Source organism: Eschrichtius robustus, chromosome 12, assembly GCF_028021215.1.
Source record: "Eschrichtius robustus isolate mEscRob2 chromosome 12, mEscRob2.pri, whole genome shotgun sequence".
In the NCBI taxonomy this organism is placed as follows: domain Eukaryota; kingdom Metazoa; phylum Chordata; class Mammalia; order Artiodactyla; family Eschrichtiidae; genus Eschrichtius; species Eschrichtius robustus.
In genome coordinates this window covers 76118342-76134012 of record NC_090835.1, presented here as the reverse complement: position 1 = coordinate 76134012, position 15671 = coordinate 76118342, and the positions used below count along the sequence as shown (strand labels likewise).

At 55.2% G+C, this 15671-nt stretch overlaps 1 protein-coding gene across 1 annotated transcript in view; it reads right to left on the bottom strand.

Moving 5' to 3' along the window:
- PTK7 (protein tyrosine kinase 7 (inactive)) overlaps positions 1-15671 on the bottom strand; it is a 59784-nt gene that overhangs the window by 12875 nt on the left and 31238 nt on the right. The window contains exons 2-14 of the mRNA XM_068557105.1: positions 10679-10966; positions 10188-10290; positions 9634-9824; positions 9388-9538; positions 8241-8389; positions 7725-7991; positions 4397-4530; positions 4105-4240; positions 3874-3993; positions 2423-2572; positions 2155-2305; positions 1930-2057; positions 384-587 (exon numbers count right to left, since the gene is read on the bottom strand). Of these exons, the coding sequence (XP_068413206.1) occupies positions 384-587; positions 1930-2057; positions 2155-2305; positions 2423-2572; positions 3874-3993; positions 4105-4240; positions 4397-4530; positions 7725-7991; positions 8241-8389; positions 9388-9538; positions 9634-9824; positions 10188-10290; positions 10679-10966 (2172 nt within the window). The remainder of the gene's footprint in view (positions 1-383; positions 588-1929; positions 2058-2154; positions 2306-2422; positions 2573-3873; positions 3994-4104; positions 4241-4396; positions 4531-7724; positions 7992-8240; positions 8390-9387; positions 9539-9633; positions 9825-10187; positions 10291-10678; positions 10967-15671) is intronic.

Genomic DNA, 15671 nt, shown 5'->3' with positions numbered 1-15671 from the left:
AGGGAAACAGGCAGACAGATCGCCCCTGGGGAAATTCAAAGACTAATAGGGGGAGACAAGGTGTACAAAGAAACATGAACACATATACTTAAATTATGTCTGTGGTTTAGAACTGCAGGGAGAAGGCAGGGAAACGTAGGAGGCTGGCCCAAGAGGCTCCAATGAGCAAGATGTAAGCCAGGTTGCACAGAAGCCAAGGCCCAGGGAATCGGCCAACTCCAGGCTTCCAGCTGGGATTGGGGCAGGCGGTGTGGCTCTGCTCTGGCTCCAGCTGTTCCCTCCAGCGCCACAGCGCTGTCCTCCGTGGCCACGGGAGGGCGCTCAGCACCCGCGCACAGCACCGCCTCCCTCTTCCTCGGCCTCCCTCCTCCAGGGCCCCTCACCATTGAGGCACTCCATCTCTGGCTCTTCGCCCTCCGGCTGCTTCTGAAGCCGCTTGGCCTTGCAGCGCTTCTTGCAGTAGAACATGAGGCCCAGCACGGCAATGATGTAGGCCACGGCGGCACCCACCGACAGCCCGATAGTCTGGATCATCTTGTAAGGTGGAGGGCTGCCCAGGCCCTCCGACTCCTCCAGCACCGGTTTGTCTGAGAGACATACAGATAGGTGTGAGCAGGGACTGCTGAAGCAAGCCCAGCACTACTTCTCTACTGGCCGCTCCCTACTGCACACATACGACAACCTCCCAGACAGACACTTGATAGCCTGACCAAGCCAGAGCGACCCAGGGAGGGTCACCACCATCAGTGGCGTCAACAAGGGCCAGGTCCTCAGGGCCCCACCAAGGCCAGAGGGAGCTCTGCAGGAGTTGAGGCCAGTGATTCCCAAGCTGGCTCTGCATCCGGACACGAGGCCGGGGACACACGTAAGAAGCACACCTGTTGGCCCCACCACAAACCCACACTTTGTTAACAAGCTTCCTTAGTGACTTGACATCATGAGTCAGGCTCTGAAGAGCTGCATCTGGGAACTTTTGGTTTAGAATCCCAGCCATCGCCCAGCACAGAGTGGTTCTTCAAGAAATGTATTGGTAGGGACTTCCCTGGCGGTCCAGTGGTTAGGGCTCTGCAATTCCACTGCAGGGGGCATGGGTTCAATCCCTGGTCAGGGAACTAAGATCTTTCATGTGCGGCACGGCCAAAAAAAAAAAAAAAAAATTAAAAAAAAGAGAAACGTATTTGCAGAAGGGATCTTCTAGTCTAGGGGCTTTCAGTGGCCTCAGGTCCCATGGAGAAAGAGGTGCCAGGAGGAAGAGAGGCCCAAGGGGGAGGCCATGCAGGATCCCCCAACTCTCACACACACCCAGTGGCTTCAACCAAGGAGGCTGTCACTTCACCTTACCCATTTAAAGTTCCACATAAAACTTTGTCTAGAAAACCAGTTCCGCTGCTAAACCAAAAAAAGTTTGAAACCTCTCATATAAACCACTCCCACCTTACAGAGAAAAAAGCCCCTGGGGAGGAAATAACACCTGCAAGGGCACAGAGATGGTTAGCAAGAGAGGCCAGACCCAAACCCCAAGTCCCTGACCCTAGTCAGGGTGTTTCACCTGACACATCATCCTCTCTGGGCCTCCAGGGTAAAGGAAACTCGTGCTGCTGCATCCTGGCCTGATCCCCTCCCCGCCCACCCAGGGACCTGTAGGGAGACCTGGGAGGAAGCATTTTAGGACAAGGGCACCATCCCCCTGACTCCCCCGGAACAGACACACACCCACTAGCCATGGAATGTTTAAGGGAGAGCCCAGGTCCAGGCAAGGAACCTGAGACTGACTGTGAGGTGGCCCGGTGGAGGGGACACAGCTGAATGCCCGCGCCCACCGCAAAAATGGTTTCGTGCCTTCTGTGTACAGGGGCCAATGAGTACAAGGATGAGAAAGAAGTGAGGTGCCCCCACTTCCTGTGCAGGACACCCCTCCGGGTCCCATACCCACGACATAGAGGGGGGCCTCCGTGTGCTTGATGTTGCAGCTGTTGCCCGCGATGCAGGTGTAGCGGCCCGAGTCCTCGGGGGCAACATCGTGGATCACCAGGGAGCCGTTCTGGAAGATGTGCATCCTGCCAGGAGAGAAGTCACAGCGTTGCCCACCAGGCCAGCTCCAGGGAGACTGGGCTGCAGGAGAGGCGGGGTGGGTATGGGAAGGAGACAGCCTACCTGGGTCCCAGCTTGGTGGGGTCCAGGATACGGTCTTTGCCCTTCCACTGAATGAGTGGCTTGGGGTCCCCCTGGGCCTCGCACCGCAGCAGGGCCGTGTGGCCCTGGTACACGGTCGTGCGCTCCGGCTCCACCTTGAAGGTGATGAACACTGGATGGGAAGAACCCGGTGAGGGGCAGGGAGCACTGAGCAAAGGGGCTGGCGGGGTGCAGGCAGCTGCCCCACAGGGCCCGCCAGCCCCAGCCCCAGCACCCTGCACGGTCGCACCTGCCACGGTGAGCTGGACGTGGGCACGGATCTGGCCCTGCAGCCCGTTGGAGGCTATGCAAGTGTAGTTGCCAGCATCATTGCGGGTCACCCTGGAGAAGTGCAAGGTCCCGGCGTTGTCTGTCACCCACTCTGGAAGGCTGCTCCCATCTACAGGGGCAACATTGGGGAATGATGGGATGGACCAGAGTCCCATGGGTGGCCAGCAATGCCCTCAGTCACTCACCTCTACTGAAAAACACGCCACCGCTCCTGGCAATTCACAGACAAGATCCAAACGCCTGAGCCAGGCATTGGGAGTCCCTATTACTTACTCCTTTTCTGATTTTTCAGTCTCACGTCCTTCTACTGCCCTGTAAAACGTTCCACTTCCACCAAACTGGACTTCTGCTTGGGCTTGGAATTTGCCTTGCTCTCACCCTCACTGCCTGCCACTCTCCACTCCTAGAACCCATTCCTGCTCTTTGCCATCGTCCCACCCATTCTGAGCCCCACCCCCCACAGACAGCTCCCCCAGACACCTGAGCAGAGACAGCCCACTTGCTGCTCAGAATCTACAACCCCACTCTCTCTCACTGTTAATGGGAATGTAAAAACCTTTTAAAAAACAATTTGGCCATTCGCATCAAGGGTTGTAAAAATGTGCATACCCTTTTATACATAATTATTCCATTTCTGGGAATCTTTCCCAAAGGAAATAAACCCAAGTCCAGAAAAAACTCTGCCTCAAGATGTTTACTGCAGCAATAAAAAGACAGAGAGAGAGAGAGAGAGAGAGGCAGAGAGAGAGAGACAGAGAAAGGGAGGGAGGAAGGGAGGGTGGTTAACAACCCAAATGTCCAACATTTAGGGGATATTTAAGTAAATTACAGTGAATCCAATCATTGGAATATTATTGCAATCATCAAAACCAATGTTTATGTACAAAACCACGGGGAAATGCTTGATAATGTTAAGTAAAAATAGATAAAATTACATACAGTTATCTGCATCTTCCATTTCTATAGTAAGCATGACTTACTCATGGAAGTATAATAAGTGAAAATTATATGTACAGTAAAACTGCTATGTAAAAACAAAAAGACGTACACAGAAAAAGGTACACACCCAGAGATGACTGATGGTGGGATTATGCATTATTTTCTGCCAAAATTTTCTAAAGGATTACTTTTACGTTGGAAAGGATGACTATTTTGAAAAGCGGGAAAGGACTTTACGGCCCTGTCTGGACCAATCCAATCATTTGTTGCCTTGAGTCGTCTTATACGTTGTCTAACGCTGTAACCTGACCTCTTTTGTGTCTGGCTTTTTTTTTCTAACTGGACCAGAAATCGGCCCCTACATTTCTTGTCTATCCCAAAGTTTCGGGCACTCAGCTGGTCCTCAGACAGGCATACATCTGACCGGTGGACTGCCTGCTGCCCCCCACCCCATGCTCACACAGTACCCACCTGCCCGGACCCACTTAATAGTGGGCTTCTCTCGGCCTGTAGCTGAGCAGGGAACCGTGGCCTCCTTGTCAAACTCCATGCACTGCTGCGGCCGGGGCGGTGGTGTGAACTTGAGCTTTTCTGTTTCAGTAGCGGAAAAGGGGAGGAATTGAGGCGGCAGGCCTGAAGATTCTGGACCCTGCTGCTCCCTCCCTGGTCCTCTCCTGCCCAGGAGGCCAGGCGCCAGCTCACCCAGCACTTGGACGCGGGCCTGGGCCTCGATGCTGCCAGCGGGGGTGCCGCTCACGCAGCGGTACCACGTCCCGTCGTACACCTCCACGCTGTTGATGCGCAAGGTCCCGTTCTTGAAGACCTCGAACCGCGAGTCCTGCAGCACAGGAGATGTGCCTGAGAGCGGGTCTCGGCCTGCCCCCCACCATCATCGCCCTGGGGGCAGCCTCGGGGTTGGGGGGAAGCGGGCCTTGGAGGTGAGCACAGAGGACTCTGTGTCCCCGCCCCCCCCAGCAGTAATCCCCGTTCTCACCTCAGAGATGAGCATCTGGTTTCTGTACCAGGAGACTGTGGGTTTGGGTGTGGCCTGGGTCAGGCAATGCAAATAGCCTGGCTTGCCCTCCTCCAGCTGGCTGTCTTGGGGCTTCTCCAGCCACGTGGGCACAGCTTAGAGGGACAGGGAGGAAACAGAAGGTTGACCAACACAACTGCAAAACCAACAGATCCAATCCCAAGAAATTCTAATACCCTCCCCGCCAACCCCGGCCCTGAGTTTAGAAACCCTTGTCTGCTCCGGTGATAACTGCAGCCATTACCCCTTAGTGAAGGCCCATGTGCCAGCACCTTTTGAACATTATCCTAGTTAATGATCACAATATACCCCCAAGGTATTTATTTTTATACCCATTTTATAGATAAGACAACAGAGGTTCAAAGAAGTAATGGTGATTTATTAATCCATGATAGAGAGAGGATTGAAAACTCTGGTCTGCATGACTCCAAAATCCTTGCTTTCTTTATTACACCATAACGTTCCAAGGCTCGGTCCTTGAATCTCTGTTCCGTTTTAGCCATGCTCATCCCCTGAATGATCTCATCCAGTCCACGGCCTTCAGTACTATCCAAGTGGATAAGTCCCAAATACACAGCCTGGCTCCTGACCTCCCCCCAGTGAACTTCAGACCTGCAAATAGTACCAGCATTTCCAACTGGATATCTAATAGGCACTTCAGGCTTTATACGTGCAAAAGAGAATGCTCAATTTCTCCCCAAACCTGCTCATCTCAGTTTTCTCTATCTCAGTAAATAGCACCACTATCCAGCCAACTGTATAAGCCAAAAACTTAGTTGACTTCTCTACGGCTTCCCCCGCCATCACATTCAATCTACACAAACCTCATCTACCTCAGCTCTAAAATGTATCCTAAATTTCACCACCTCCCACCTCCACCGCTACCACCTCTGTTCAAGCCCCTTAAACACCTCCCCTAGATGATTACAGTCATCTATTAACTGGTTTCCTGTTTAGACTCTTGCCCCTAACAGTCTAGTCTTCTCAGAATAGCCAGAGTCACCTTTTGAAAATGTCACTCTCACACTCAATCCCTGCAAGGACTTCTCATCCTCTGACTTGGTGGGGCAGACTTTGCAAAGATGGCTTTAAACACTCCTCCCATCTCTTGCTTCTCTTTGTAATGTGACGTTGCCACTTTCCCATCAAGAGGCATGGTCTATTTCTCTACTGCCTGGAATCTGGGTGGCCTGTGACTTGCCCTGTCCAATGGAATATAGTGGACAATGTCTAAGCTAATGCCTTGAGAAGGCTTGCAGCATCCACTTTTGCACTCTTGGAACCCAGCCTCCACGTGAGAAGCCTGAGCTAGTCTGTTGGAGCGGCCGTGTGGAAGGGAACCAAGGCACCCTGGTCGATATCCTCCCTCAACTGCCAGACTGAGCGAGGCACCTGAGGGGGGACATCAGGGAACAGCCAGCCACCAGCTGATGTATCAGCTGCCGCCAACAGCACATGGAGCTGAACCATACCCACAGAATCAATCATGAGCAAATCAGTGGCTATTGTTTCAAGTTTTGGACTGGTTTGTTACACAGCAGTAGATAACTGGTACACTTGTATTACAAGCCAAAGTCCTTACCATGATCTTACAAAGCTTCATATGATCTAATCTCTGCCTCTCAGACAACCTCAACCACACTCACCATCACTTATTCAACACAAGCCACACAGGCTACTGCTGTCCCTTCAATTTACAAGCCCATTTTTTGCTCAGGGCCCGTCCACGTGGTTCCCTCTTTAATTTAAGCATCAGCTCAAATACCACCTTCTAAAGAAATCTTCTCTAAACTCCCCTTGGCCCTCATGCCGTCTCTCTGCCACTTACCCTATTTTATTTTTCTTCATGGCTCTGCTGCCACCTAAAATCATGTATTTGTTCATTCAACTGTTTTCCTTGTTTGCTGTGTTGCTCCTATTAGACTACGAACTCCACAAGGGGAAGGATTTTTGTCTGCTTTGTTTATTGCTGCATTCCCAGTACTGGGAGCAGTGCCTAGCACAAAGAAGGCACTCGATAAATCTGTTGATGGAATGCAGGGATGGAGTCCTCCCTCCTCCGGACTGTACCCCCTACCCCTTCGCACCAGTCCAGCCCTGCGTGCGTCACGTACTCTAACTCCACAGGCCTTCTTCTCAGGGAGCAGTGCAGGCACAGGGCACTGTTGGTACCTGTCAAAAGACTGATCAAAGCCAGCACTCCCACCTCCAGCACGCATATGCCTCACTTGGAGCATTTGTTAAACACTCTTTGGGCCCACCCCCAGAGAGGATGGGGGCAGGAGATGTGGAGTGTGGTCCCAGATTCTGCATTTTTAAAAGCATCCCCAATAAAACAGGTGAACAACAGACCCCGACTGGAGAAAGGCTGATCGTGGCTGCTTGCATTTGTCTGCGTGTCGCTGTGGAAGTGTCCTGAGCGCGTGTTACCTGGGTGCTGCAGCTTCCCACCTGAACCAGGTACCTGAGCACGAAAGCGCATGTCTCCTAGGTTTTAGTATCTTAATGGGAATAATACCATCACAATTTACAAGTGTACAAAGCTCTTTTCATGTTTGAAATCTTTCTGAATTTTTGCAATTTACCTACTTGGAAAGATGTAGAGGTAAATGGAAGAAGCAGGTTGCAAAATAGTATGGGTGTGTGTATGACTTTGTCTCAGATATCCTTTTAAATTATCACAAACGTTTGACACAGGCATGGTGTAAATAAGTGTATCTCTATGCCTGTAGCAAGGGTATATAGGTCTTTATCATTTATTTCACAAGTCATATGTTCACTGTAGAAATCTGGAAAGTATAACAACAAATAAAATAATTACTACATATAACTCCGACACATCACCTTCCCAAAAAAGAAAAGGAAAAATCTTTTTTATCTACTTCACTGATCTTTCTGGCCATCTAGTAGGGAAGGTAGTGAGTTATTAAGCCCTATTTTATGGATGAGGAAACTGACCCCTGGCAAGGCAGGTGACTTTCTACCCATGGTCATTCCATGCACTGGGGACAGAGTGGGACCTGGGTCTCAAGACTCCCACTCCGTTGCTTTGTCCTCTGCAGCCAGAGGACCACTTTTCTGGCACTCCAACCTCTGTGCCTGGCTTGCCACTGTCCACTCCAATATCACCTCCCAGCGGCTGACTGGTTCCTAAGCCGGCAGGGCTCAGAGCTGAGGCGGGGCCTCAGGTGAGCACCAGGGAAGCCTCTATCCATCACACCCAGAGCCTAAGACCTCCTGGGACCTGGGCTCCCCTCCTCGCCTCGCCCTTCAGGGCAAAGGTGCTCACTGGCCACGGTGACGTTGACATCCTGTCTCCGCCCACCAGCCAGATTGGCCGCATGGCAGGTATAGACACCAGCATCGCTCTCAGCAGTGCTGGCAAACACCAGCTCATGGCCCTGCTGGTAGACTCTGCCGTGGGCAGGCAGACGGGCTCCCGCGTGCTCCCACCACACACTGGGCTCCGGCAGACCCTGGGGGGGCGGGCAGGCCACACGCTCCTCGCTGCCAGCCGTGAACACCCGTGGCTCAAATGGTGGCATATCTTCAATCTCTGCAGGGATGGGAGCAGACAGCCTGGTTATTGTGGGGCCCAGGGTACCTGATGTTCTCCCGCAGCAAGCCTTGCCCTTTCCAGCACGAGCCCTCCCCGTGACCTTCAGCATTTCCTCTTCCAACCCCAGCATCCTCTTCCTCCCTCTGCCCTCCAAGCTGCTCTGAGTGGAAACAGGAGCCTAAATCTCTACATGCCCACAACGTTGAAGGCGGCTCCCACCTTGGCACCCCAGACCCAGGAACCCACCTGCCAGGTGGAGAGTGGCCTCCAGGATGACAGGAGGGCCCCTCTGGCCCTGGCCTACGCAGCGGTAGACCCCTGCATTGCGCGGCCGGACCTGGGTCAGCAGCAGGGACCCGTTGGCAAACACGGTGGCTCTGCGAACGTGCGGGGGGCTGTGGAGGGGAGAGAGTGCTCTTTGAAAGGAGTGGCCCACAGGCCTCCTTCTGGAGAGCAGCCAGTGGAACCCCATCCTGCACAGGTCAGATATGCAGGAAGGAATCAACCAGGAACAGGGCAGAGAGAAGGAAGCCAACACGCCACGCTGGTGTGTGCGTGTGTGCCTGTGTGTGCACGTGTGTGCGTGCGCTTGTTCGTGTGTATGTGGAGGTGTGTATTCTAATTACAAGAGACGCAGCTTTGGGGCAGCCAGGCGAGCAGCAGTGCAAGTGGGAGGCAGCAAGCAATCTATGTGGAGACACAGGGGCCACCTTCCCGCTGAGTCAAGATACGCCTGCTGGTAAAGCAGCAGCTCCAGCACCACAAGTCCCTCAGACGCACCAGATGGACTACTGATGATGTATGTCCTCAGGGCTGCAGCCAGGCGGGATCCCAGCCCACAGCCTAGGGAGCCACACCTCCAAAGGACCATGGCCACACCTGGCACCACACAGTTGCTCTCTGCTCTCATAGGGCCTGGATGAGGACAGAAGTCCCTATAGAGGGCCTGACACCTCCCAGAACCTTCTGGTAATGTTTGCGTCTTCCAAAATATGTGCGTGTGCGTGCATGTGTGTAAGTAAGGTATCCTTGCCCTCCGGGACCTTCCTGTCCAGGCTGTGATCCCCCAGGTCCCCTGTGTCCCTCCATCCTTGGGTCTCTACACCCCCATCCCAGAAGACCCATGTGGGCAGAAGGGGAGGGGAGAAAGTAGCAGAGCCATCGCTGGCTCACACAGTGTGTCTGTGGGACCTGGAAAAAGATGCCCTTCCTGGAGACCCTTCCCTTTGTTGGACTCATTTTGTAACAGGAAGACATTCTACTGCCATCTGCTGGAAAGTCGAAGTAATACACGTATAGATCTATGATATCTGTGATAAGAACTTCATTCCCTTTTAGAGAACCATATACAACTTTTATCACCATACTGGAAAGCTGCTGCCAGATGCCTTACCGGCTGCGGTTAGTGATGGGAGTGTCATCCTCAAAGACCCACTGCAGGCTTGGGGGCGGGTGGGCTGAGAACTGACAGTGGAACATGGCCTCCTCATTCCTTGCCACTACCATGTCCTGGGGAGCCAGTACCACCCTGGCAAAGCTCTCATCTGGGGTGAGGGAGGCACAGACACATGAGCAGGCAAGGTGGGGAGGCCCCTCCCCCATCCCCAACTCACCTTCTCCATCCCTGCCCCATGCTCACCAGCAATGCTCAAGGTGAAGTTCTGGCTGCTGCAGGCCTGGCCAAAGGCATTGTGGGCACAGCAGGAGTAGATGCCACTGTGCTCAGGGCCGGCCGGCCGGAGGGTCAGGTTCTTCTCCTTACTGCTGATGGTGTGGTTGCTCTGACCATCAGACAGGGCGCTCCCATCTTGGAACCACTGGTAGGTGGGCCTGAGGGGCCGAGGGGGTCAGCAGCAGGGGGGCAGGGGGTTCTCAGGTGGCCGGTAGGGAGGGCCAGAATCAGAGGGTCAGGGCTGGACCCCTCAGTTTACAAATGGGGAAACTGAGGCCTGGAGAGGGACCATGACTTGCACAAAGGCACACAATTCAGGGGCAGAATCTGGCTGAGATTCTAGATTTCCCAGCTCCCAGAATCCAGGATCGCTCCACAGCACAACGCTGCCCCTTCTCTGGTGACCAGGGCCCAGTGTGGAGCAGCATGGGGCAGGGGCGGTGGCAGAGTCCACAGTTTGGGGAGACAGCTCTGTCAGTCCAGAATAACCCTTTCCCTCCCCATCCTCAACGTCTCCTTACCGAGGGTGCCCATCAATGTGACAACGCAACATGACCTGGGTCTGTGGCTGGATCTCGGCTTCCGAGGCTGGATGCTTCAGGACCACGGGACCGGACTCAATCCCTGGAGCAGAGGCCATGGTTGCAGAGTGAGGGGCGGGGCAGAGCAAGGGTGAGAAAGCAGAGGAGAAGGAGGACAAGCAGGAAATGATGGAACCTGGAGGCTCTGGAGCCAAGAGACACTGGACCACACTGCCTCACTGCTCCTGCCATTTGCAAAAGCATCCGGCAGATCAATGGGTTCAAGACTTGAAGGGGAAAAGAAATAAATTCTGGAAAAATTAAAACTTTTTAACTTCCTCTTATCCACACAAGCAGAGAGCTGACCCCAATTGCATTCTCCCTGCCCCATTCAACTGGAAATGGGAGAAGCTGAGGCAAAGGAGGAGTCCCGCAGGGCTCAGGAGTTGAGGGTCTAGAGGGAGGGGGCGGGCACAGCCCCCGGCTCTCACATTTGATGTTGAAGGAGGCATTGGCACTGTGGGCCTCCTCTCCGGTGGCATCATCCCGAGCCACGCACTGGAAGGCTCCCGAGTCCTGCAGCCGGTCCACAGCTGCAAAGCTCAGGCTGCTGCCCTGGGCGAAGCGCCGCTCGGTGTCCTGGACAGGGGCCCCATCCAGCAGCCAGTACACGTGCACTGGGCCTGGGGCCTCGACCTCACAGCGGAGCAGCGCCCGGCGCCCCTGCAGCGCATCCTGGGAGGATGGCTCCTTGATGAAGACAATGGTTGCCTGGGCACCTGCAGATGGGGAACACGGGAGAGGCAGGGTCAGGGGGAGCTGCAGCCACTGTTCTAACACAGGACACCCACTGTCCTGTGCACAGGAGACGTCCAATAAGTGCAAGTGAGAAGGATCATGAGACCACAATTGCCAAGTGTCCACTGAGGAACGTTTACACTGTGCTGGGCGCTCCGCAGGATACAAAGATGCAGTACCCTCCAGGACGCTAGTCTGGAGGCGGACACAGGATAAGGCAAAGCTCGTGCCAAATGAATGATGTGGGCAGTCAGTGCCTCTAGAACACCGAAGAGGGAGGGAGCCCCAAGGACTAGGGGAAGGAGGGGATTAATGCCACATGGGACACTCCCTAGAGGAAGAGGGCCTTGGAGCTGCGGGACCAGATCATAGGAAATGCCAGACCAAGGAGCAGAGAACATTAGCAAGCAACCCTCCCACCATCTTCAGAATGCAGGACACTGAGCAAAGTTAAATCATGATCCAAAGAACTTCTTGGAAGGATTACTGGCATTCACATACCCGCTGAGGGTCCAGCATCAGAGATGGCCACAGGTCAGGGAGGCGGCTTTGAATCCCATCCACAGACCACTCTGCAGCCCAGCATTCCCCAGGGGCGTCTTTGGGAGAACCCGTCCCATCACAGGAGAAGCCAATATTCTCTTGAACTGGCATTATTCCCAAAGACATGCCAGGGCCACCCCCACGTCCTTCTCTCCATCCCTAAGGATCCGTCTGTGGCCAAGGCTGGCTCTTCTGTGCTAGGTGAGAGGTGAGCTAAGTGGTCCCAGGTTTTCACCTGAATCCACTCCCCCTCCTGCATGGCTACAGTTCAGCTCTGGCAGGGGTCAGGGGGGCACCCTCGGAGGAAGGGGCCCTGCAATCAAAGGTGGAACTGTAGCCAAACAAAGGGGAGAGTGAAGAGCCTGTGCAGAGCGGCAGATGGGCTGGGGAGGCGGAGGGCAGGGCCAGACAGGTGGCATAGTTACCAAGCAGGAATGATACACTGGGCTTTGCTCCTGGTCCGCGTGGGCGCCCTGCAGAGGCCCGGAGCTGCGGAGCCCGGGACACCAGCCGCCTGGGGAGTTTGGGGTGGGGGGGGCCGGTGATGGCACAGAGGAGGATGTGCTGTCCCTCCAGGAAGAAGCAACAAGCCACCTGGGGCTGCTATGTGAAGAAGCAGGCTCTGCCTCTGGCCAAACTGGGCCTAGCAAGGGCAGGAAGGAAGAGGCTAATGGGGTCCTGCCCATCCCATCCCAAACCACTGGAGACTGATCTTGGCCCAAAGAGCACTCTTCCAAGTCCCTGGGCGGAGCGGGGGGAGGGGGGTTTGGTTCTTTAGGGCACAGGAACCTGTCTCCTCATAAAGTCAGTTTCAAGACAAGTTCAGGATCCCCCAGGGCTGGGCCCAGAGGAGGGGCTGACCCGATGTTGGTCCGCTTCCCAGCATTCCAGAGGGGCCGGCCCGCAAGACACAAAGAGCTGAAAGGGGCTGGGAGCTCCTGCATTACTTCTCATTGGGTTCCTGCTGGCTCTCTGGATGGAACAATTCTCCACCACGCTGGGCTACCCCACCCACTGTGCAAGTTAGCAAATCTGCACCCAGTCACCCTAACAACCCAAACACCCCTGCTCGCTTCCAATCTCTGCACAGGAGTGTGGTCCTGACCCCGCTGAGCAACTTGGTACAACCCCTGTGTAGTACAGATGGGTGGGTCAACTGAGGTCCAGAGAGATGAAGGGATTTGCCCGAGATCAAACAGCTAATTTGTGGCAGAGCCAGGACCATGACCCAAGGAGGCCAACTCCACACCCCACGCTCTTCCAAGCCCCGCCCAGGAACTCAAAACCAATCCTGGAAGTATCTGATCTCAGAATGGGACCTCACTCCCCGCAGCCAGGTAGTGAGATAGACACACCTCCTGCAGACAACGCCAGGCTCACAAAGGCACTCAGCGAACACTAGCTGAACTGAGGTGACCTCAGAGGAAGTGTGGGGCAAGAGCTGGCGGACACAGGCACGTCTGGAACACTTCCCGACCCCCACTCCTGACACAGATGGGCAGCCTCGTGCCGAGGCCTCAGCGGGCCTCTGCAAACGTGACTCACCCAAATCTTGGGACCCTCGACCCAGAACCAAAGATGCTCATCAAAGACCAGAGAGAGATCATCCGCCTCAAAGTGTAGATGACTCCCCACTTCGCAGCTCAGCTTCTCCAGACACAGTGGGGGCCAGGAGTCTCGTCCACACACAGGAGCGTTAGTTAAGCGTTTGCAGTCAGGTCCGACTCGATCCTGACCATCACACTCAGTGTGCCTGACCTTGCGTAAGGAACACAGACCGTGCCCCAGCTTCCTCTGTCTCTCCCATGAGGCTGTCGTGACCCGAAAACGCAGTAACACGTGTGAAGTGCCTTGGATGAGCTCGCTCGGCGGGCGGCTACCGTGATCCTTACCACTATCACCCATCCTGCCCAAGGACTCGAGTTTTAGGGATATTAGAAAGCTCCCCCCATGCAAGGCCCAGCACCATCTCAGACCCCAGATGGGAAGGGATAATCAGGTGGGGGGTAGGATGGAAGGAAAGGGGCTGTGGGGTTGCAGGAACCACAGACCACTTGCCACAGAAACCTGAGCTGGGAGAAGAGATGGCATGACTCAGAGGGACCCCAGCTCAGCCTCCAGCATCCCGTCCGGTCCCGGGGCTGGAGCTGCAGGAGCTGTGGTGAAACGCTGCATTCCCAGACTGCCACTCAGAGCCCCCACCGCACCCCCAAGACAGGGCCTGGGAAACATCAAAGCCGGCCCCGCGGGGCCCTCTGTCCTGACGTCAGCTCACAGCAGGTCCTGGTTAGTGCTTGGCTGGGGCAGACTTTAGATGTTACAAAAGGCAGGGAGGGCGGCCACCAGGCCTCCTCTAAGACCCCAGCCCCTGCTCTGAGCCCACACCCCTGGCCAGCAGGCTTCTCACGCAGGAGCCTGGCCCAGTGCTGTGGCACCCACGTTTACTGTGCCCAGTCTGGCCGTCTGCATGGTCTGCAGGAGAGGCTGGTCTGTTGTTTTGTTTGAGGGGAAACGGGCAGACCGAGGAGCCCCTGGCAGAAATGCCAGACTCCAGACAGGGAGGGGCTGGGAAGTGAGGGACTCTTCAGAAGCTTCGGCTGAATGACAGAGAAAGAGGAAGGCTCTGGGGATCGAGGTGGTACCTGCCTCGAGGCGGCACAGTCCCCTGCACTTCCCTGTCCCTGCACCACCTGACTTGAGGATGCCCCCCAGGGCTGTGGTCCGGGGAAGGCCCGCTCTGGAAGCACACCCGTCCTGGGCTTCCCAAAGCCGCCCCCCTTTCAGAGTCTGGTCCTCCGTGCATCACACCTTCTACACCCAGGCCCTCACGGAACACCTGGCCCACGTGCCCCTCAAGGAAGCCGCTCAGCATAGCAGCAGCCAGTGGCCCTGCCGCTCCCTAGCAATGCCACCTCCGCTGGCCTCTCCCTTGACGTGAAATGAGGACCCCAAGCCTACCACTCAGGCTGTGTGAGGCTAAGTGGGTTCATAAACGCAAAGCCTATAGCACAGCCCGGAGCACACGGAGGGCATGGTGGGCTCAAGAAGCACTGCACCATGACCGGCAGGCAGAGTCATCTGCCCACATCAGGAACGACCCCAACAGAGCTGGCGCTGCAAATACCCAATAAGGACATTTTCCAAGCCATTTCCTTGGCTCCTCAACAGCCATCTCTATGCAGACACTCACTCTGCCTGCGCCCTGGCCCCTGGCCCCAGCCCCCTGAGAAAGGGCTGTGTGGGCAGCAGCCCAACTCCCGCTCCCCACCCGCCAGCAAGCGTCTGGTCTGGTGCCTGCCTTCCTTGATGCTCTCTGGGCTCCAGGCCCAGTCGACCCACGTGTATATACGTGTGCATCTGCACACACACATGTGTAAACATGATTTTATGGAGAGCAGAGAGCAGCAGGAAGTTTTTCTGCTCTGATAATTTCAGCTACTTCGGTCCAAGTAACCATCTGGGCCACTCAACTACCTGTCTCCCAGAGACTAGTCCTCTTGGTCTTGGAAAGACAACCCCTGAATCTGTACAGGTCCCAGAACCTGCCAAACCTGACCAGTTGATTCCATCTACCTTCTCTCCCTCCTCCTAAAGAAATTCTATCCTTCGGACAGCTGCCTTGGGACCAGGCAGAGGTACCAAGATGACCCTGGGTGGCCCTGGCATGGGCATTCTGCACAGATGTGTGTAATCACAAGTGACTGGGACCTTTCTCACGCATGAGGCCAACCAGCCACAGGCGGGAAGTTGACTCCTCCATACCCAAGACTCAGTCCCTGGTTCCAGGACCCACGTCCCTGTGGGGACATCCTGCCTCCCAGATGACCTCGAGAGCACAGGCCAAGACAGCTCCTATTGGGCATATGGTCCCCTGAGGGAGAGGTTTGCCAACTTCCTGTGCCCCATCTGGGGCGACAGCATCAGGACACAGGCCAGGAGAGACAGCCCTCAACCCGAGAGGCACAAATGCTCTGTTCCAGGAAAGAGAGCAGCCCGAGGCCTCCTCACCCACACGAGGATGGCCCTGCTCACAGGTCCCCTCCATGTGGAAACTCTAAGGACACCAAATGAGAGGCCCCAGGGGTACCAGGGTCCCTGCCCCACTTCTCCTCCCCAAGGGGCCAATGCACCACAGGCCCTTGG